The following is a 24023-nucleotide window of genomic DNA, read 5'->3' as shown; positions in this document are numbered from 1 at the left end:
CTCTGGCAAGCAATTTAGGTTCTTCATGTTCATTTTTTTGGCTATTAAGTTGGCTTATTGGTAACTTTGAAAAGATTGTGTCTCTTCTTACGGCCTGAATTTCTGCAGCTACAAAAAAAAAAAAAGGAACAAAAAAGTTCTTTGGAAAAAGCTTTAACTTTTAACATTATAACTGTTAGATACAATGCTTTTTACTTCAATGGTTGATCTGCCTTCATTGATGGTACAGAGTCTTTTGCACTTTGCTAGCTGTTTTAAATATACATTCCTAATTTCCTTGATCTCTTACCTTTATTTTCCTGTGGAGACTTCTGATTCCAAAATAAACTTGCCTGTATGGATATCAAGGCATAATTCTGTTTTCATAATCGCTATATCAAGATCAAGGCACTTGCTTTGGTTCTCTTTATACAGGTTTTGAATGAATCAGTATTTAATTTGTTCTTGAAGTTTAAATAGCCAAGATATTTTAAAGCATGACTCTAAATATGTAAATGGAGAACAGCATGTTTATTTGCACTCTGTTGAGATGTGTTTAATTATAAATATGCAGAAGTCTTATAACCATCTAGTTACCTGCCATACTTAAAAGTATACATGTCCTGAGGCCTCTGCTCCACTTTCAGGGCCACCAAGACCTGAGCCTGAATAGTAACTGTGTACCAAGAGAAACTCTCTTTTCCATCTGTCCTGTCCAATTAGTTTCCTTTAATGAGGGAAATTGCTTTCTCTTTGCTCTCTCTCTTCAGCTCAAGTTTTAATTAAAATATTTGGACAATAATCAGTCCCTGTGGGTCTGACAGAGCTTATGAAACTAGCTGCTTCCAGGGATCACTGGACTTGACCTAAAGATATACCTGGGGTTCCATACACCGAAGCATACATACATGCCCTTCAAAATTTTTAATTTGTGTACATATAAACTCTCAGGATAAAATACGAGTTATCTTGAGTTAGAACAAATAGGGGAAATATGGGAATATGGAAATATTTTAAAATAAATCTTTAAAACTTTAAACTTCTGCACTTTCCTAAAATGCAGAAGTGGAAGTGGTTATAAGTTGCTGCTGCTGCTGAATACAAAAGACTTGGCTTTGTTTGTTTAGTTTGCCCTGTTATGTTCAAATGACATTTCTGATATGCAGAGTGTTACAAACCATGTCCTTTTTTCCAACTGCAGAGATCTCCAAGTGTTTTAGTGGCACAAAGAAGATAAAGTGAGGGCTGCCCAATGGAATAGATAGGACCAACTCTATAGGATTTGTTCCTACCCAAAATATTCTGCCAGTGACTTTTGACATTAACAGGAAAAGGTGCAGTTATGTAGTATAGAGGTATTTCTATGTATTAGATTCCTTACTCTAGAAACTTTTCAGTCAACAGATGATTTGATCAGAAATCTCTGATATGGGTTTCCCTTTGTAATGGTATTTCAGAAGTGCACTCCAGTCCATGACCCCTTGAACAGGCAGATTGGTGCATCTTGGAGGACAGTGGGTTATACCGAGGCAGGAAGGAAAGGGATGGAGGGCACAGGCCCTTCTTGAGCCAGCATCGCTGCCAAAGGCAACACAGCCCTGTAGTCATACTGCTGTGGGCTAGGATCAAGTGTCCTCTGCTGGGATCAAGTCTCCTCCACTCTCCTCCAGAAGTAATTCCACTTGTTATACTCGGGACTGCTGTCATCAAGGATGAAGTTTGTTTTCTGGATACAAGCTTCATACCTTAGATATTACGCTATTTACAAGACTGAACATGGTCAAACTCAGCCCTTTTAAACTGTTTTAAATTACCTAAAATTGTCTGAGTCTCCAATTTTCAGCTGGATTCAAGGAAATCTGGTTTAAATTTGAGAAGTTTATTCACTAAGCATGTTGTATGAAGACAAAGGGTTCTGCAAATCTTTTCAACAAATACGAAGATTTCTTAAGTGGCTGTTATGAGAGAGTTGGTTCAATTTAATAAAGAAACACAAAAGCTGATTTAACCAAGCAGGAGTTAATCTCTTCTACATGCCTTAACATTTTAATAGGCTGAGTTTATTGATAGAATATTGTGGGTTAGAAGGGACCTTTAGTCCAGCTCCCCTGCCATTGGCATGGACGTCTTTCACTACAGCAGATTGCTCAAACCCCATCCTACCCTAACCCTTGGATGCTTCCATATTGAGGTGTCCTGATTTATTTAAAGTCCATAAATGTTTGTTGTGGCCCTATTAGATGTCTATTTCAACTTTTCATTGGCAAATTGATCATTAACTGTTTTTCTGTGTAGAAGATCTTCCTTTTTTAATCTGTTTCAGAAGAGGAGTGGAACTGATGTTCCCTGTCTCTGAAGGGTGTCTTAATTCACAAAAACATTATGTAATGTTGGGAGATCCATGACTTACTTTCTCCTCATGTTTTTTTGTCCCTCTGAACTGCAAAAGGTTGTACTCTACTGTTTTATGAGACCTATGGAAGGAACTCAATGGAGCAGAGCAGTTTGCCTCGATACGCGCTGTTTGCAGAAGACAGTATAGTTCAGTCTGTTCCAGAACATCCCAAGAAAGAAAATGTGTTCTGTCTCAGCAATTCTTTTGGAGATGTCTACCTATTTCAGGTAATAGGATGCATGCACAACTTGGTGGTTGTTTCCATTTTAGGATGTGTTTGTGAGTCTGCACATGTATCTATATGATGGTATGTACATCTGCACACATACATCATTTTGTTTCTGCCATTGACTTAAAAATAAAAGCACGACTGCACTGTTGCATTACACTATTATAATATTAAATATATGATATGACTGCAGGTATTACACCAGTGGGCTCAGTCAAATATGGTTCAGAAACAAAAAGAACAAGGACCACAAATCTGCAAGAAGCTCTGGGTACCTGGTTGATCACAAGCTTCTAAAAAAATCAACTTTTTATCAATTTTTTTCACATCTATTAGCATTCCACCCTTAAAGAATGGTGTGTTTAACCCTGAATCTGCTGGCCACAGAGAGTTTGCTTGAGCAAGATACTCAGGAAAGAGAGCTAAAAATAATCAAAATACCTGGGTTGCTCAAGGGCGCCACTGGAGATGTCAATAAAGAACAGGGTTATGTGGAACTGCCTGCATAGAAACATGTTGATAGGCACACTTGTACATATCTCCAGAGATACTTCATGCAGATTGCATTCTCTTTACCTCGATGTTGCCTCTCCACTAACTTGGCAATATTTTTTTTTTTAACTAAGCAAGTACCTCACATATAAAATCTTCTCTGCTGTCACAGCAGTGAAGAAGGTTTGATATCTGGTAGGGATTACTTTAGTTATTTGGAGGGATGAAAGATGCCAGTCACATCTTTCCCACGGCCTATATGGCTCTTGTCCTTCTGGGGCTTTTAGACTTTGCAGGTCTAAGAAGCAGAAGCTGGGGTTTGGAGACAAGTCATGATGAAATGTAGGAAAATCTCAGACTACCTTTATTTGCTCAGTTCTAAAGAAAACTTTATTTCACTTAATTAAGATAAAGTTCCTAAGGCAACAGTGAGCCCATCAAGTGCTGCATGCCCTAAAGCTGTTGATTTTATTTTATTTTTCTCTTATCTGCTCATAACGTTGCACCATTGATTGGTTTCACAGGCAACAAGTCAGACAGATCTGGAAAACTGGGTTACTGCCATACATTCAGCCTGTGCTTCCCTCTTTGCAAAGAAGCTTGGGAAAGAGGACACTGTCAGGCTGCTGAAAAATCAGACCAAGAGTCTCTTCCAGAAGATTGACATGGATGGCAAAATGAAAAAGATGGCAGAGTTGCAGCTCTCGATTGTTAGTGATCCGAAAAACAGAAAGGCCATAGAAAATCAGGTACTGGAAATAATTTTTTTATGAGAGCATATTTATCATAATTATTGCTTTGGTCTCTATTTGTGATTTCTAGGCCTGAGAGTAATTGTGTTAGCATAGCTGGCACAGTGGTTGTAATTATTGCCAGGTTTCTACAGCAATCCAGAGCAGTGGAGGAGGCAGGCTCCTGAAGCTACACATCAGACTGTTCTGTTTCAAGAGCACAAAGCTTTTTCTTGTCTCTTCTGTGAAAATGTAATTAATTTTTACTATTTTATGTTAATAAGATCTAGCTGTTATATCACATAGCACAGAATATATAGTATGTTCTGTGAATAATTTATTATTATATTGCAGAAGAGATTGAAGAGTAGGTGCTTGGCAGTATTGTTCTGCACCTTAAGACAGCACATGAGGAATACGTAGTCCTTCCTCTGACTTTGTGTGGTGGCAGACAAAACCATGTGCTTCCAGTTGAAATTTAGCCACGACTAATGATCACCTGATTGTCTGTGTGGTGGTGAACAAACATGAACAAACTCTGCTCTCAGTTCTAGCATGCGAACCAGGAATGACTCCAGGGATACCTTATGGAAGTACATCGTGCAGTGTTGATGTCTTGCCCATGCCCCCAGTTTTGCAGATAGTAACAGGCAAAAAGATGCTTTAAGTATTTAGACATGCTTAATGTTCAGTCAACGACCTTGCTACCCACAGCTTCTTCTGCACTAAACTTGTCTAGTAGTTTAGCCTACATAAGTCTGTGGACTGAGGCTGCTGTTATCTTTAGTTTTATTAGGCCATTTACAGAAGACTTCTGATAATTTGAACTGATTGACTGGTCTTTGAGAGCCTTTCCAGTCAGAATAACTATTCCTCTCTAAGTACTTCATGCTGCATATTATGGCCCCTTGAGCAGCGAATGAGGTTTACTTCCTTCAAACCAATACATCATAATTATTTTTCTTCTGTTAACGAAACACTTGTAGTTTCAGTGATTTGATGCTTATAATGTTTAAAATTCTTACTCTACTGGTTTGGACTTGATGAAGAGCAGACTGAGTAGTACTGACGTCACTGCCAAGCTCTTGTGGCACACTTGAGTCTGAAGCTCTATGAGCAGAGTTCAAATAAGATGCAGGTTTGTGTAGGGATTTGCAGTGCAGATGCTCATAAGCCCTTTGAGTGCTCAGATGTTCATAATTTATTTCCAGGTCACTTTATTTCATGGTCCAGAGCTGAGTGAGGTGAATGGAGGAGGAAAAATGTTAAGCATCCTTTTATTGCAGTAGGCTTTGAGACCTAGGAGAATATACAGATTTCTATAGATGTCTAGTGCTTGTAACATGTGATGCACTGAGGAAAAGTCCTGATGTATATTAACTTAATTTATCCCTCCCTCATCAGATATTCCTCTTAGTAGTTAATTTAGAGTCAGCTGAAGAGTATTAATGATCTATCTTAATATCTGCTAATTAGGTGTTCTGTCCTTGAAGAATTGTCATTGTTTCTCAGCTCTGTAAGAAGCTAGCTTCATTCTGTAGAACTGAAATCCATCTTCTGGACTGCAGAAGATTTATTCCTGTTAATCTTCTGTCTATGTGTGTCTCAGAACATTGAATGGGGGCAGACCATTGGCACAAAGAATGAAATGGATCACTGTAAGCATCCAGTAGTTAGCAAAGAATAAATTTATAGCAAGAATTTTCCCCATTCTTGATCCCTTTGATCTCTTTAAATCTCTCCTTACAATTGCCTAAGGTTTGCTGGCGAAGTCACTTCAGAGAAAAATCAATAGATAACTCAGTTGCCTAATCTTCTAATTTGTTGTCTCAGATTGGCTTTTGCAAAGAAAAAAGAAAATCTTGGTGCAATTAGTAACTGAGAACTCTTAATATACTTAGTAAGGTAATGATTTTGAGAAAATGTTATTCCTGAGGGAATATTTTGCATATATGTAGCTATAGTTGTTTAGTAACTGTGGGTGTTTAGTTGTCTTTTGCCTATTTTGAGAAACAAGAAAATAGAAATTCTGGTTTTGGTTTTGTGTAAATTTGATGATGTGTCAATCATGGGGCAGATATTATTCCTCCATGCTGAATTACATAGTATTGCCAATACTGTATTTCTTAAGAATGCATTCTGTGCTGGAAATCGTCACTGGTGATTTATTTTGGGAAGCCAGCGGAAACAGTGTGATTGACTTCAGAAGGACTGTGGTGGTTTTTTACATAAAAAGAATTTATTTTCACTGTGGAATTATCTTGGAAACTCTGATTTCTATAGCCTTTCTCCTTTTCCTTCCTCAGAAAAGCAACCACCAAATGTCAACTTACTCTTTCACTTCTGTATTGACTTAACACCCATACTTCTCTGCTGAAGACTTATTAATTCTCAGGGCTTTAAAAGCAAGCAAAACCTTTTTTTTATTTCACAGTTTCTACCACCTGAAAGACAATTGTAGTTAACGAAACTTGCACTTCTAAAGTTGCTATGGGTATTTTGATATACTTTGACACGCTTTTTTTGGTGTCCAGCAATTAGACTAGGGAAGCTCATCCAGTACTGTTTGGTAAATTTTGTGAATTTGAAGGCAATCAATTGATAAAACCAGTGTTAAACAGAAGTGCAAACAAACCAACAACAACAAAGACAAAGAAAACATTGTTTTTCTAGAAAAATTGTTGTTTTACATGCTATCAAATCTGTTTTATATTGTATCAAATGTTGTTTATATGCTATCAAACTGGTTGGGAAATGTTTTCAGTCTCATGGCTTACATGAGGGATTCTCTCCAACTGGGTTTACTGGCATAATGACAACAACAATAATAATAGACTTTTTAAGTGTTTAAGAGAAAATTGTAGCCCTTCACTAAGCTATTGGTAATGCTGGTCAGTTTAGAAGAGTCCAGTGAAGCATCTATAAGATGGCAATGTGGCTGGAAATCTGGAGTCTGCACATGCTACCTACAGCCATGTATGTTTATTATTACTATGTGAAATAAATAGGTTGTATGTGATGATATTCTCCCAACATGTAACTTCTCCCCTCAAGTGAAGCCAATTAGGACAAAAGGTAGCAAGTCTGAAAATCTTCTGGTACCGAGATGAATTTCAAAGCCTTTCTTTAGATTTTTTTAGTTTTCCTAGATGTTTAACCTGCTAGAGAAACCACAGTGTTTGCTGTGAATACAGAGCTCTGTTAGTGAAAGGGTTTATTAGCACTTATTCAGACAATAATCTCTCTCTTAACAAAGAGAGCTCTTTTAACAAAATATTGCACATTAAAGTCAGAAGTGAAGCTGCCTCTGCCTGCAGAACTGGTTTTAATGGGGTGGAAAATCTATCTCGCAAGAGAGACCACTGCAGCCCTTGTGTAATTGTTTATGTACTTGGTGCATAAGTCTATCCTGATGTCTCACTTTAGAACAATAGCATGATTAATAGTTGCTTGAAAGCATTATGGAGTTTTGTCTTCAAATTTTAATATGTTGGCATAATCATGTTTTCTGAGCTATTCAGAGGTTTCTGATGTAATTCATATTTTCTCTGCCTATACTTCTTAACTTTCCAGAGGATTATGAACATGTGTATTTACTTGCAGGCACTGAAATGGTGAAGCATTAGTGAGAAGAACAGGAACATGCTTTTTTTGGAGACACTTTTTTTGTAAGTTTTCAAATGTGTCCTCCACCTAAAAGTAGTTTGTCTGTTGCCATAAAAAAAAAAAAAAAAAGATCAGTAAGATGGTGGTCTGGTTATTCTAGGTAGTCATTAAATCCATTAGTACCTTTCTTTCTTCCTTTCCCTGTAGTGGTCTCCAGCTTTTTACAAAGAGCATAGCTTCACTACTATGTTTTTAAAATTTACCTGACTCTTTCTCTTTTCTTTCACATTTCAAGAAGGATGATTGGAATAGGTCTGGAAATTTATTCTTCAGCCTCCACAAAGCTCAAATTTCATGTCTTAACTTTCTATAAAACATCTGATGAAATATTTTCTGACATTGAGATCCAAATTCTCAACAACACTCAAAGACAGTCTTTTCAGGGAACTTTGCTAACACATGCCATCATTGCTGCAGACAAATTCAGCTGGAATCTCAATGCATAGTAACTTTTCATTCTTTCATATCCTCTTAAACTAAAAAAAAAAATAAAAAAAAATTAAATGTCCAAGCTTGTTAGAACAGACCTTCAGTTTGTGTGGTCTTTGAACTGGCTAAAGCAGATCTCTGCTTCCTGAGAGGTTGGTTCAATATCTTTCCAGATGTTACTCTTCAGCAACATTTTACTTCATTGTACCTTCCCTACATTAGCAAAGTACTTCTCTTTAGCAGTAGTAGACTGCAAGTGAAGTGAGTAGGCAGACAGAAGGTTAGGGAAGTTCATCTCCATTCTCTCTTCACTGTTGTTACTGTTTTAGAGATTCGTGAATTTCCCTCTTTGTTTTGCAAAGATTTAGCATAAGGTAATGAAAAATTATTGTGGAGTTGCATGGCATTATCTCATATGATGGGCAGGCTGTTCAGAAAGGGATGGTGGTCTGGGTTTTGGAGAGCGCAGCTGGATAATAAAATTCAGTGGCTTCCTTACTTACATTCCTAGCTGCAGACCTATATATGGTACCACCAATTCCCGATGGATTTTCAACAAGATGTAACACACGTGTCCACTTTCGTGCTATCAGTGGTATTGGGAATACAATTATCTCTGTCTATTTTGGTTAAAAATTATGAAAATTCTGTTCTTCCAATGCATCCAAAAAGATGACATTTATTGAAAAAACACCCTCCATTATCTTGTTATTTCAGGAAGATTTCTTAACCTTTTTTAAGTCACCATGCAGATGAAGAATAAAGTGTTTCTAATTTCACATGAGTGTTGTTGTACTCTGTTACAATGCCTTCTTTATTTCTTTAAACTAAAACTTATGATAGCATCTCAGTAGTGTTTTTTAAAGTAATGGAATTTCTGGAAGAGTGATGGTTTTGCTTCTTCGAGTTCTCTTTAGGAAGTAATGACAATAAAAATCTGTTCCCTGTCCCCAGAAACCAAGTGACTCATTTTTCCAGATGGATACAATATGAATTGTGTCTGAGAACCAGGGACTGGAATGCAAAGAGTTTGGTGTTGTTTGTAATGTGGTTGAAAAGCTGTACATATAAAACAGCAGCAGAAGTTTCCTCTCAATCCACAGAGTTCCCTACATCAGCCTGCAGAGACACTTTCCATCTGGAAATAAGATATTGTGTAGGGAAAAATGGAGAATTTTTATTGCTATAGATAGTGAATTGTGTCAGCAAGGCCCTCATGCTTTTATATGGTATAAGAACTACTACTGAATAAAATCAATTTTGAAGGCTGAAGTATTGGGAGAAGGCCCTCCTTCCTGTGCATCTTTTCTTTCGTGCTCCTTTGAATAGGTGCCAAGTGAAAAGCTGGTGTTATCAGATGAGCTGTCCAGGAAGTTTTTCCATCCTCCTTCTGGGTCCTTGAGGTATTGTTACATTGAGTTGATATGGTGTAATTTCTGGCCTGGCTTTACACCATTCACAGGCTGGTTTGGGTTTTATTGTACTGAATTCTTTTTACTTTGTACCGAACACGTGTTTGCAAATGCGACAGTTCTTCCTCAGCCTCCCAAAAGATACTGTTTGCACTGTGGTGGATGAAGGATGAGGGGCCAGGGGCCATCGCTGAGCCACCCTGCCTTCGCTGGGACTCTTGAGGCCTTCCCTTTCCCAACCTGCAAACCATAAACCTGTTCCAGCTGAGGTGCTGGTGCCACTGCAAATGTCACCACCTGCAGAGAGAACTGTAGAGCATGTAGGAGCTATGGATCCCCAAATCACATGCTGGAAACTGTTAGCATGTATATATTTACCCCTTGTTTTCCCAAGCTCCCGCTTTAAAGTTTAGATATAGAAAACTAAGCAGGTTTATTGGTCTGAGAGAGACTTGCTTTCTAACAACTTTCTTTAGCTCCTCTGTTTGTGCAACTTAAAATGTAATTAATTTGCGATTTTTTCTTAGTGTCTGAACAGATTTTTCACTAACCTGGAGAACATTTGACTATTTATGTTCTGAATGTGATCATTACTGCTGAAGTACTGCCAAAAGTACCATGCTGATCTTCCTTTGTGTGTTAACTCTTAATAAATCATTCCTGCTCTAAGTCTTTGATGCTAAAACTTATCCCTCACATAATTACTGTCTTGTCCTTGCACCAGGCTTCCTTCCATGAGTTCTCTCAGGCTAAATAATTCTCAAGGCTTTCCACATATTTACTCCTTTTTATCTCTCTACCACAGCTTCCTTTTCCACCCTACCTTATAGGATCCTGCTAGGTTCAATACATTTATTTGGGTGGCCCTCTCTTGCCTTTCTTCCAAGCGGTTTCATGCTGCCATTAAACCAAGAAATCCTTGCTTAACATTTCCCTGGACTGACAATGACATCCTCCCTTTCCTCTGGACAAACCCTTTAATGCTTTCATGTTTCATGTGTGCTCACTTGTCTTGGTGTGCCTCATTTCTGGCCATATCTCTTATCTCTTTTTGGACTCACTTCATGCTGGTGTTGGCCTTTGTTGCCCATTCCTGCTCCCACAGCTGTCTGCTGCATCCACTTTTTCCTGTTTGCTTTTGAGCAGATTTCAAAGGGCCGTCTTTTCTGTGCGTGATGAAGTTAAGTCCTTGAGCCTTCTTTCGGGTAGTCCTTCCACGTGGGCCAGAGATTTGCCTCACACAATAGCAGAATAGGGATTGCAGCAGCGAGTCTGCAGGCTGTAAATTAACTTCATGGACCAGGTCATACTGTGCTTTGAAGTTGTTGCTTTTTTATTTGTGTGCTTCTCCCGTTTATTCTTCAGGAATATAAATCTCTAGGAAGAATTATCATAGTTTAAAAGCCCTAGACAAATAGCAGCTGGTATTGGTTCATGGTCTGCAATTGGTTCCAGACATCCCTGGTTTTGATAAGACTGCAAGACAATCCCAGAAATTCCTTGCCTACAGCTTTTGCTAATGCCATTAAATGTAACATTGTGATTACCAATGCTTTTGGAGCTGATTAGCCAGTATCCTGTGTGACTGATAAACACTGTAATTTAATTATTTCTTCAGAATGCCCCCATGTCGTATCCCACTTCCCCTTCTCAGATTTTTTTAATTTTAAAATACAACTTCATGCAAATGTTTACTGGGGATTTTGAAGAAGGCCTAAGACACACAAGGATGCCTGTTCTCAGCCTGTGTTCAGTGAGGAAAGGATGCTCCACTCCAGCAGTGCTCAGAACAAAGCTTGCTCTGTTCTTGAGCTATTAAAAGTTGACTTGGCTCTATACCCACAGAGGTGTCATCTTGAAGGGAAAGACATGCACCTGAGCTTGTAGCTTTTGGCTTTGTGAAGAGCTGACAACCATGTTTTCATTCTAGTTGTATGTTGACACAGAGAAAGAGCCCATCTTTCAATCTCCTATTGAATTCACCCCATGTGTAAAGTACTGGCAAGCAGAAAAATGCTCTGAGAGGCATCTAACAGTATAAAGAAAGAAAAAAGAAAAGGAAAAAAAAAGGGAAATTATGAAATAAACCCAGGGAAAAGAAAGATTATTCTCTCTGTAGTGCAGAGGATGCATGTTTCAAATGTTTGTGATGAGAGATTAGACAAGGCATCTTCGTTAGGTGTATGTCTCTGTCCATTTTCACTAGACTTCTGAGAATTGATCTCATTGTAAGCATTTGTAAATTCTCTCTTTTGGTTTTAATAGTCATTCTTTGAAAGATTTTTCAAGTGAATTACAATTTTGCATTAATACCTATACAAAATGGTATATTGTCTTCTATTTCTTCACCCTACTCACCAAATAGGATTTTCCTCTTACTTCCAGAAGTAACTGATGCAACAATTTGTGAGCACACGTGTAAGGAAGCTGGACTGAGTGGGATCTCTATCAGTTGTAGCACAAACCTTAGCACCATGTTGTTAACAGGGCCTATTTTGCCCTTTCTCTGCTTACGTCTTAATTCTTGAAAGTAAAGTGGCAAAATACTTGTTTAATTCTTGAAATATTTGGCAGCATTATAAGGAAACTGAACTGATTTTGCTTCTAAACAAGCCTAAAGGGCATAGTCCGCCTGAATTTTTTATATTTGTCAGCTTGTTTCCTGAGCCACAAAGGTGCTTGTCCCAGCCTTGGCTAATCCCAGTGTGAGGTGATAATGTCCTGTGCATATGGCGACAGGCAGGTGTGCCAGGAAAAGGTATGAAGCCAAGGCTCATTAGAGAAAACGTGATGAACTTTGTCCACAGACCTAAACACCTGTTGAACAGGCAGCCTGCAGTGATTGGAGCTGACATTGGAAGCTCAGTGTTGTCAGGGGCTCAATAGTAGTCAGTACCCAATCTCAGTGTTCCTTGCCTTTTCTACCTTCTCGTTTAACAGTGTGCTTGCTGCCTTTTTTATTTGCACTACCTATAGGTATTACTGTGTGATGTACATTAATTGTACAATCGCCAGGGCAGAATTTTTGCTGCTACTACCAGTATGTAAGTTGGGGAAATGAAGAGCAAAAGATCACTTCGGTGCAGTGCATAAGAATATATGTTTAAATAAGTGTGTATGTTTTAAATGCCTGTGAATATGTTCAAATGAGTGTGTATTAACACAAATACTTAACGTCTGTAATCTAAACCTTGATTCAGAGCTTTCAGTCTAGTAAATATTTGAGTCTTTCTAATTTTACATTGAAACTGGGTTAAATTGTTACATCTTCATGTACCTGTGCTAGATATATTGTAAGAATTGCATATTTACATTCCTTCTTTGGGTACAGTGGTTTGTATTTGGTTTATATAGCTGATTTTTTGCAGTTTGCAGTATTGTCTCCTGTTTACTACCATAAGATGGTAGTCAAGAATGAAGAGAACCTACCACTGTAGCTACTTTGCTTTTCACAGTGTGTTAGAGTATCTGTTTTCTACTTTGCTTTCAGCCAGCCAGCTACACACAATCTAAGCTAAAAAAAACCCAAAACTAATTTCCAAAAAGAAGGGGGTGGTGGGAGGGAAGGAAAAAAAAAAGCAGGCTTTTGTGAACCACAGGGTTGTGTTTTTATGTAACTGTTTTTGTGGCTATCAAACTACCCAAAGTTCATGATATGTTCATCTTGTCAGTATGTGTTTAAGACCACCAGCTTTGTTTTATTTCAAGTCATCTTTTGGGTTGATGTAACACAATATGACTGAATGTGTTTTGGCAGGGAATAACTAATCTAATCCATATACTACCAGATGAAAGCAATTTACTCAGGGTTTGGGGAAGCGCTCGAATTTTCAGTGCAGCCCACAAAGGCATTTTCCCCCCATTTAATTGTCCCTTTTTATATCCAAACAGATCCAGCAATGGGAACAGAACCTGGAAAAATTTAACATGGACCTTTTCCGAATGCGATGTTACCTAGCCAGTTTGCAAGGTGGGGAGCTCCCAAACCCCAAGAGCCTTTTGGCTGCTGCCAGTCGTCCTTCAAAATTGGCACTGGGGAGGCTTGGCATTTTCTCTGTCTCATCTTTCCATGCACTGGTAAGTCCAAATGCACTTCCATGGGTGTGTTACACAAAAACACCATGTGCTTAGATGTGGAATTGTGCTGGGATAATGCATGGCTGCACCCACATGCATTGCTGAGGCAGCCCTGTACCCTTCTCACCCTCTCTGCCTGCTCCTTGACTGTAAATACATTTTCCTCTGCGGGATATGGCCATGGCTTTTTTTTTTTTGCCCCAGAGGACTCCAGACTTGGAGTCCCTCCTAAAAAGGAAGTATTCTTAGAAAAGGCTAAAGCTAGAAACAATTAAAAATTAAATGTCACTTTTTTAAAAAACTGTGGGGTGTGTTTCTAAAGAAGAATGAGTGAGATCCTCAGCTGTAACCTGTTGCCACTCCATCAGCTTCAAGGGAAGTACAGCAGTAGCAAGGTTCGCCTCTGCTCTTCAACCTTGGCAGGGCTGTAAGGCTGATCTTGGCAGAGAGTCCACATTTGCTGCATGAAAAGTCTGAAGAGTGGCACTGAAAGACCCATCAGGGAATGTGTTCCTCTCCACCACTGTTTTTATCTGTATGGTTTGTGCATTCCTTGTTAATAACTCAAAGCCCTAGCATTTACCTCCTATGTTTGGCAATTTGAAGAGTCTGTCTTCCTCTAGAAATTTCATATCTGAATGATAGGTTATCATTCTTATTCCGCGCCTTCTCATTAGCTTTTGTTTAACAGAGCAATACTTTCTCAGATTTTCCCTTCCTATGGCTTCTAATTTTGCCCCATGACAGAAAAGCTATGCTGCCATGCCACTGGAATACTGAAACAAGCATCACTGCTAAAAGCTTAAAACATTGTCCTTGCACTTTGGCATGTTACACTGAGATGAACTGAAGTAGCCCCCATCTGATGCCTCAGGTTGAAATAACTGTCAATATTTTGCTGTTATGAAAGTGATACAAGAGGCTCTGTCTCTGTGTTTAAATAGATCTGCTCCAGGGATGAAGCTGCTCTCAGGAAACGTACCCTGTCTCTGTCCCAAAGGGTTCGAAATAAGAAGGGTTTATTTTCTTCTCTAAAAGGACTGGACACGTTGGCAAGAAAAGGAAAAGAAAAGCGACCTTCCATAACTCAGGTAGATCTTACTTGCTGGGAATGGCAAAGAATGGCTTGTCTCTCCTGGAGTTCATCCTGCAAGGTGCTGTTGGTGCACAGGGTAGAAGACATTTGTCCATCAAACCTTCATCCAAGGTTTCAGTAGGTTTAGCAAACTAGCAATGGGATCATCACCTGTGAAGAGTATATGTCTAATTGGTTTTTTTTTTGTGATAAATAAGATTGGTGAATGACAGGCTTTGACCCAGTAATTTAGTTATTGTCAGCATAAGAACATCAGGCTGGAATTTGTAACAAAACTTCTCTTCTGGCACATTGCAAACTATTTGGATGTAGGGTTTCTTTCAAGATAGCCTCTCTGCACAGTCCTTAGTACAGTGTGTGCTTGTTTGTGCTGGGACTCTGAAGCACTGTTGCAATTCAATATAGCGACATAGGTGAGTCTTCAAGGGGAAAAGAGACTGTGCAAAGACAGACATCTTTGGCATGGCCTCTTAAAGCAGCACACGCTGTCTGGAAGTACATTTTAGCCACCAGGAGAAGACTGCTGTCATGCAGGGAGTCAGCTCTCAGTACAGACAGCTGACAAATAATGCCAAACCAGTTTGCTGAAGACTTGGCACAGGTTTGGTGTGCAGGGTCAGGCTGGCCCTAGGGAGAGGGATTATGCTGATGTGTGCCCCGACTGAAGGGCTGCACCATTGGTGAAACCACAGCATCTTTTTCTCTTTCTGGAACTAATGGCCCATGCTTACATTTAGTCCAAGCTCCACACTTCAGGAGTCTGTGTTTTCTCAATAAAAGCTCAGTTATATGCAAAACAAAAGTTTGCTGCCTTTTCCCTGAAAAAAAGGTAAATAAGAGCAGAGACGCTTCTTGACAGTGAGGCTGAAGTTACAGAGGTGCATTCTCACTCAGAACACTACTGTATTCACTAGCCTCTGCCATTGCTGCTGTTGCTACTGTAAAGCAGTATTTTGTGCATTGTTCATTAGGTAACTTTGCTCCTGGCCCTTGATTTTATTAGTCACAAAATCTCTGATCAGCACTTGAAAATTGGCTGTTCTTGCATGTGTGGTAGTGTGTTGCGGAATATTTAAGCAAGCCTATCTGTAGATGTCCTGCTATAGACACAGAGCTGATCCAACAGATTTCATGTTGCAAAATAACACATCAGGATTTTCTGGTCTAATGGTTTATATTTTTAATAGGTAAATATCTGTGTATTACACTGGCATTAAACTTCTGCCTGTTACACATTTTAACATATTGATCAAGGTGTGTTAACATGGTGAAATTGATGAATGAAACTCTGCCTTACAATAGAAGGAACCAAAGGAGAAATTTTTGCTAGGTCATCCTTTTCACATAAATTCCCCTTTGTTCCCCAGCAGCAGAGTGTGGTCTGGGAGTCCTGTACCTCTATTTCTTTATTACTATGAGCACTGGGGGAAGGAATGTTATACCCTTTAGCTCTGTTCCCAGTAGAGCTGATACCTTGCCCTGTTTTTAACTGGGTAATATGTCTTCTCTTATGCTTTATAGCCCATGAAGGGGATTCTGTGGAGCTCAGGGACAGGGAATATTGTAGCTCTGGCAAGGAGAGGAGACTCCTGCTGCCCTCCCAGTGCTGTTCTGAGCAAAGAGAGGGGAGGCCTGTCACAGGCAGAGGTGCCCCCAGTGGATGTTTACCCTTCTTATTACAAACCTTGCAACCAGCTGGTCCAAAATTGTTTTCATTTTCATAGACAAACTGGAGTTCTTGATTTTTTTTTTCTTTTTGTAATTAAACATCCTACAATATAAGTAAGGAAATTTAAAGGCTTAGTGTTGCCCATAAAAGTGAGGAATTTTTATGAGCATGGCTGGAAAAGTGACACATGAACCTAGAAGATGGCTGAATAGAGAGCCACATCCTTGCTCAGACTTGTGTATATGCACATAATTCTATATCAAAATCAGAACAGGCCTGAGGATAACTTTCTTGTCTCTTTCAGCCAACTGGATTAAGCAGAGAAGAGGAGGTTCCTTCTCTGCTCATTGTGTTGAGGTGTTTCTGTCAAACAATAGATTTTAAAAAGTCTTGCTTTCTTGGATTTAAGTTCATTTGAATGTAGCTGGTATGCTTTAATCTACAGTACCCTAGCTTCAAAATCAGATGGTATGTTCTTGAAGATCATTGTGTCAGGGAAGCTTTTAATTTTATCTTGTTTATTTTTATGGCATTAATAAAAATGTTCAGAGTTTCTGTGCTGGGAAGCTTTCGTAAACATTAATGGAGTGGCTCAGTCTTCTACAAATCAGTTAATAAAACTGCACTGTAGCAGATGGGGGATGTCTAGGCTCACATTATCCTCAGTTTCTTAAATGCTTATCTGCTTTCTTATGGCTAAATGGTGAACTGTTTTGACAAATCATAGGCAATAAAATACGTTGATTATATCTGTGGGTGAGACAAGGAAGTTCAGAAGTGGTACCTTTTATTTGCATTGGCAGAAACTGGATTTTGTATGAAATATAGAGACTTTGTTGTCTTGGATTATCTGAAAGGCTTTTGCTTATACCAGAACCCCCCAAAAGCTCAACTTTTAAGTCCGATATTGTCCTAATTTGTTGACTGCAGAAGGAGTTGAAAAAATGGTTTTTAAATTTGCAGTTTAGGAGGGCAATGATATTACTTGCAAATCTCAATGTCATAAATAAAGTATATAGGTCTATCCTTGTGTTTGCACCAGCCTTATTACTGAAATATTCGTATCCATAGCCATTTATTTTGTTAAAAAAAATATAAAAATCTTGCCAAATTTGTGAGATACCAGTAGTTAAATTTCCAGAGCATGTGGGCAATGCACATCTGAGGTCCTGCCTTCATCACTTCCAAAGCAGACACTGTAGTCAGCTACTTTCATTGCTTGATAGTATGGGGTTTGGGTCTACTATGTCTTTAAAGCTAAGCTAATAGTTTCAATCAATAGTGCCAACAAAACTGGTTAGAAAAGATGAAAAACTGTAGGGTAGGAGGTTTTAGAAACCAGCAACAACGATTTGAAATAGTCTCTTGAAGTCATGATGAGATTTGTAGCTCTCCCTAACAGTATCCTGAAGGGTGAAATTTATAATTCCAGTACAGTGTATGGTTTGAAGGCAAATGACTTTAATCTTATTACTAATTAGTAGATAGAAAAAAACAAGAACATATTTTATACATATTAGAATCTGAGTGTGCATGTAGCTTAAAAGAGAAAATCTACTTAAATGTCCTTTATATGGAGAGAGTTGTATTTCTTTATTACTTCTAGTCAGAATAAATCAAAAAAAGGTACAAAAGATCCCTGGGGCTTAGCAGGTTGATATATATTCCTTAATTATATTTTATTTTTTGGTTTTTTTGATGGGTTTATCCAAAACAGGTCAGAAGCAAAGGTGTTTATTTGTTAACCTACTTATTTATCTGTGATGTTTTCAATAGGTTTTTGATTCAGCAGGAGGACATGGGTTTGCTGGTGTGCAGAATTCAGCCAACTCTGCAGAGGTATGATATGCCTGTTCTCATTCTGCATCATCATGTTTTTGAATTCCTGAATGCATTTTTTAACGTAATGGCAGGGCTGATTCAGAGACCCTGAAAAGGTTCATAAAATGTATTTATTGTTAGATGAGAGGATTATAACTCTGCTAATGAAACCACTTCAACATAAGTTTCTGAGCATTCATGGTAAGCTTTAAAAAACCAAACCAAACCCCTAGAAGCTTCTTCACACACTAATGCATACAGTCTGAACACTGTGAGAGAGACTTGGGGCCGAGCTTGTTTGAAAGCATCTTTCACAGTATGGCAAATCATAGGATGGGTTGGACTGGAAGAGACCTTTATAGGTCATCCAGTCCAACCCCCTGCAAGAAACATGAAAATCTTCAACTAGATCAGGCTCCCATCCTAGATCAGAATCCCATCCATTCTGATCTTAATGGTTTCCAGGGATGAGATGAAACCCAGGATATATTTTTCCCCTTTGTCTGTTTCAACAGAATCTTTTTATTTTGAGTTTTAAGGCAATGAAGTCTGTGCAAAGTCTATGGACCATCCCATCAGAGAAGTGAGATTTAATATAAAGCTGGGGATTGCCCAAATAAAGGAGAATAATGTAGCATCCCTCAGCAGCATTATCCAGTAAATAGCTGTGATCTTCTCTGATACCTAGGAGGAGGAGATCTGCTGCTTTTGCCTGCCTGGCCTCAGTCATGGTCCTTCTCCATTCCTTCAGCCTCCCTGGGGCACAGTGTTGCCATTCCCCAGTCTGGAAGGACATCTCCCACTGACAGCAGCTGTCCTGTAATCCTGTAACACTGTTTTGCCTTCTGAAAGTATCTTTACATTTTGTTTGTTCTTTGAAAAAATGGATTGAAATACCAGAATTATTTTTATTACTTAGCCACTTGCCTGTTATTTTCTGGAGTGGGAAAGTATTTAAACCAAATCACCCCTCTGTTTTCAAAATAGATTGTAATTATGGGGTTGAAATCAACTCCTGTAGACAACACTCAAAAAATTCCTCCAGAGTGTACCATGGTGTGAGATGGCATTCATCTCCCATCTCAGAGACAGCAACCACAATCTATTCCTGGTCAAACATGCAGAAACGTGGAGAAGTTTGCTGCGTGAGAGGTGACCAAATCTCTTGGGCACAGCCCCTGGAAGTTCCTCCTGAAGGGCTGTGACAGCAGTCCCTTGGTTGATTGGATGCCAACCCCCTTGGGGCTGGGAAGTTGATGCAGCTGCCTTATACAACAGGGCCTGCTGTGGTTCTCCCATCCTCTGGCTAACAGGAGCATTTACTCCTCTGAACCCTTCTGAGGAGACAGAGAAATGTTTTGAACTAGAGAGCAGGCAGAATGAAATGCTCTCCCTTTGGTGAAGTGTCAGCAAATGGATAAGGTCTGTCTTCTTGTCCCAGCTCTAGGTAAAGCAGCCTTCTCCAAATTCAGGCTGGGGCTCACAGTCCTGTTCCCCAGGTAGAGGGGGACCATCAGAGGTCAATATGGCTGCAGGTTTTGGGCCAGGATTTAAAAATTGAGCAGGCTTGTCTTTCAAGACTAGAAAAACACACAAAACACACACAATTTAGGTGCTGAGCAGACCTCTGGAGCTAGAAAAACATTTTTTTCCCTTATTATTTCAATGCTATTTCTGAAACCTTTTTTCAATGGGTATTAAATACAGCGTGGGCATTTTTAAGATCCTGACATTTTGGTGAATCATACAACAACTCAGAAATGATTCATCATAACTTTGAAAACCGTTACTCTGGCATCAGCCTGGTTTCGCTGATTTAGAATGAAAAAAACCCAACAAAAACAGCATCAAAACTTTTATAAAATGCTGCCTGGGTATGACAAATAGTGAAGTCTGCCAGGGAAGCTGTATTTTCCCTGAAAAGGATGATAAAACTAGAGGCAAATAGTGGGAGGAAATTATGAAGTAACCTATTGGTCCTGCAGCAGCCCTGTGGCACAACATGTGACAGTCCTGGCGCCTTTTTCTGGAAAATTGGATGGGTTGTTATAACTTCATGTGGCAATGAATGAATGAACTATTGTGGAATTGGTCACTGCAGGCATAACAGGAAAAAAAAAAACCCTTTTCATGTCAGATTTTCTGAGACGGAAAATGTGGATGAAGCAACGGTTCCTTGACTGCAGTTAAGGAACACAGTCATGCTTAATAACAGAGGGAAGTTCATCTCAAATTGTATGTTTGAGCATCAGTGTACATGGCAAGGAAAGGATGTAGTTCACATTGGCTGCAAAGCTTTCTGTCCTGTTGTAAAAGCTTACATCAAAAGGTGGCCTTGAACCTATTTCTCATCACCTTAATCCTCTATGATACGAGGTTATGGTTTTTTTTTTCATCTCTGGTAATAGTGAGATTTATTTCCGTTGCATAGATTTGGAGTGCTAGGGTTCCAGGTTCCAGGGCAATAAACCATTGTAGTAGTTGCAAACCTCCCTTGCTGAGGCAGGCATAGCATTGGTTTTCCCCAGAGAAAGCCACTAGGGAAATTCAGCCTGACTCATGTGTGCTAATCTTTCACTGCCTCCCTGCCTTGCCCCCTTTCTCCTTTCTGTTATTTACACTGTAGAGGTAGGTCAGGCTTCATTCTCAGGCATTTGATTCAGTGCTGAGAGGACTAGAGTTCCACAGGAATTATCTTCTTCAACATCACCAGCATTACGAGCAGGCTGCACCTACAGCCACCAAGGTCAAACTTCTCCTGGTGTGGATTTCAACACTGTCTTAATTGCAGCAGCAGAACATGACTTCTGTTATGTATAAATTGATGGATTGCAGTAGGATTTCCATCACCTGTGTTAATTGAAATTTCATGTTCAACTAGTTAAAAGGGACGGTTGAGCAAGACAGACAAGATTAATGAAAAGACTTAGTTCATTAATATTATTTCACCAAACCAGTGTTATTCTGGCATCGCATTAATACTATGCCACAGTCTGGGTTGTCCGTAACCTGAATTTCTGCATTGTTTGGTAGTTACCTGGATAGGATTGCTTGCTTCACTGTTTTTACAGCCACAGTTGTTATTTGCAAAAAGAAAAGAATATTGGTCTCTCTGTTGCTACTGACAGATTGTTGTCAATAACTTTGCTGCCTGCAGCAAGGAAAAGAGGCTCTGTGCAGCTTTTACAGCAGCTTTTAATTGTGGCGCACCCTTGGGCTTGTGTCCCGGTTGAGAGGGGGCAGAATTGTGTAATCAAGGGTCTTTATGTAGGCAACAAATTCCCCCAGCACAACAAACAAACAAAAAATACTAGCAAAAAGCATGAAGGAGGTAGGGATGCCTGGGAACAGCTCAGAATACCTTAAGATATGCCTTGGGTCTTTGGAAGTCTTGCCACTCCATTGAGTTATTGTCCATTTTCAGTTGGCTGCATGGGGAATCAAGGGACCCCATCTGCATAAACTTAAATGCCTTGATATAGGTAATTAAGTGATGTGCTGAATAGGCTGACCCAAAAAATATGTGAGGCTCCAAACTCTCAACAGCTCTTGGTGTTTGTCTTTTCCTGTGTGGCTTCCTTTGAACCATGCAGCCTGAAGTGCAGTACAGGAGAAAGCGTGAAAGTGAAGGGTGAGAAAGTGACAGGGAATTTATTTAGGACTGATGTTATTTGATTAAGCACAGTGGCGTTGGAAAGAGGGAGAATGTGGAACAAAATGGTAAACAGGCAAAATACCCTCTGCTGCCAATGAAACACAATGTTCTCAAACTGTAAATAAAATAGGAGCACTTTATTCCTACTTTAGGCCTTTATTTTTTTATGGCTAGCCTTGCTCCACAGTGCTCTCTGCTGGAATTTTGTTGTCATTTTCTGTCAAAATGACACGAATTCAATTTATTTATTTATCTATTTATTTACCAAGTTATTTTACATGTATTGGTTAGGTAAAATTGTAGTTGCAGTTCTTCTTAAAAATTTATTTCCACTGTGATATAAAACCAGGTAGCTACATATTTCCACAGTCAGTTAAATCAATGATTAGTATGAGACAAAGGCATGAAACTCCACCATGGGAAAGCACAGCAAGTTCAATCTGAGCTCTAGAAAATCAGGTCTTCAGTAGTGAATGAGAGCAGGTAACAGAACTCTGCCTGGATTGCCACGGGGAAATACACAGCACTGTTTTTGAATCATAGCCAAATTAACAAACTGTTAATGTAATTGAAATGTTTTGTCTTGGTTTTTTTGTTTTGTTTTTTAACATTCATATATATTGTACTTTTCTCTCTTGTTTCCAGCAGCAAGTCGATGATTTTTCGAATGTCTACAGCTCAGTGCCAGAGAGCATCCAGAAGGAGAATGCTTGGGAAACACAGACGTACGTTCATTTCTGTGATGGCCAAGCTGTGGCGCTGACACTCAAGCCAGAGCACAGGGTGGAGGATGTTTTGTCTTTGGCATGCAAGGTACTTATTTTTCATGCTCAATTGCTCCGTGTAAATAGCTGTGGACTTGAGAAGGAACATAGTATATCAGTGGATGCATGAATAGGGAAAACTGTGGTAAGATTATCATTATATATAATAATACTGTAATGAGATAATATATAATACTAATAATACATAATGAGACAGCAACAGGGAGATGCTTAAGGCACATTGCTTTCTTTTCTTGGTTGTGGTTTTTATATGCTGTAGCTAAGGCAGCAGGGTTGTGGAAAGGTTTTCAGGAGCCCTGCTGGAGGCAGCACACAGGGGGTGCTTCAGGAGCAGTGACAGTGTGCCAGGCAGTCAGCCCTGGGCAGTCTCAGCACGTGTCCACTCTGTGTTGTCCTTGCAGCAACCCGGTTGTTCCGGGCTAATTAATCACAGAGGAGCAACAGGGACTGGTTGAGCTAGAGTAGGAGATTAAGACATTTAAGACTGCTGTGACAAGGGCTATCATATAGATTTGCTTCTGAAATTACATTTATAAGCTTTTAATGAAATACAAGCTCTATTTGTGAATTTCAAAGAGTGAGTTCGCTTGTGAAAGTCAGTGCTGGCAAATTGAGAGGGATTGCTGTAGGCCACGGAACAGAAAACTGAGTCACAGGTTGAAGGTAAAATAAAAATACCCATTTTAGCTACAGGCAGAACACCAGCACCTCTGGAACATTGTAATATAGCTAACATTTCTGCCTCCATATGTGTCAGTGCTTGAACTCCATAACTTCACGATTCAAGACACTTAAATGATGCTAAACAGCTTTTTGGAAAAAATTACTCTTTACCCCCAAGTTCTGTTTTCTGGCCAACTGGTAAATATATTTTATTTACTTCACAAGGGGAAAAACAGGAAAAAAGGAGTCCTGTGCCAGACAAGATCCAGCTGTAGCTTTTGGCATAGGTTACGGTGAATTTCCATGTGAACTCATTGAACTGGCTTGATGTTAATGAAGTTTGAGGCTTTAATGGAGGAAAGGACCCGATTTAATGGCTCTTTTCACGTGCTAATATTGGGTGGGGAAAAAAAAAAAAGAAAAGCTTTTAACAATCCAGACTAAACTATAGTTTTTAAAATGAAAATAAGCACTCTGATTTAGGCAAGTCTCAATGCGTCTCCAGGGCATCATTAAGAAGAAATTATCTTCTTGTTGCTTCTCCTGGTGGAGACTGAATCCTTGAGAAAATGTTTAATGTTAGGCTTTATTTTTAAAAACTTGGCTGTACCCGGTCAGGCTGGAGGGATTGTCTGATACAGGGCCTGGCCACCAGGTGGCACGGGAGAGCCAGAACAGTCTGAAGTCCTTGGGGCGCCATGCAAGACCCCTAAAGGAGGAAATAAAATTTATAAAAGTAAAATTAAGTTGGAAAAGGAAATTCCCTACCTCTCTTATTCTGTCATTCCAAAACATTTGTAATTGTAAAGCTGACTTTTAATTGTCATTGTCTGTATCTCATGAAAATTTAGTTTTAAATTCCTTGGTTTTTTTCTTAAATGTTTTTCTGTTTTATTTTGTCTTTCTATTCTGTGTGTAAAGCTT

At 39.2% G+C, this 24023-nt stretch overlaps 1 protein-coding gene across 1 annotated transcript in view; it reads left to right on the top strand.

Moving 5' to 3' along the window:
- The window catches only part of TIAM2 (TIAM Rac1 associated GEF 2), an 88150-nt gene that overhangs the window by 9943 nt on the left and 54184 nt on the right, over positions 1 to 24023 (top strand). Inside the window, exons 4-9 of the mRNA XM_054280321.1 lie at positions 2429 to 2601; positions 3620 to 3844; positions 13225 to 13410; positions 14355 to 14501; positions 17952 to 18014; positions 22297 to 22464. Coding sequence (XP_054136296.1) covers positions 2429 to 2601; positions 3620 to 3844; positions 13225 to 13410; positions 14355 to 14501; positions 17952 to 18014; positions 22297 to 22464 — 962 coding nt within the window. The remainder of the gene's footprint in view (positions 1 to 2428; positions 2602 to 3619; positions 3845 to 13224; positions 13411 to 14354; positions 14502 to 17951; positions 18015 to 22296; positions 22465 to 24023) is intronic.

Source organism: Melozone crissalis, unplaced genomic scaffold (genome assembly GCF_028551555.1).
Source record: "Melozone crissalis strain CALT ecotype California unplaced genomic scaffold, PUWL_Pcris_2 ptg000027l_1, whole genome shotgun sequence".
NCBI lineage: Eukaryota > Metazoa > Chordata > Aves > Passeriformes > Passerellidae > Melozone > Melozone crissalis.
This window is presented reverse-complemented; position numbering and strand designations above follow the sequence as displayed.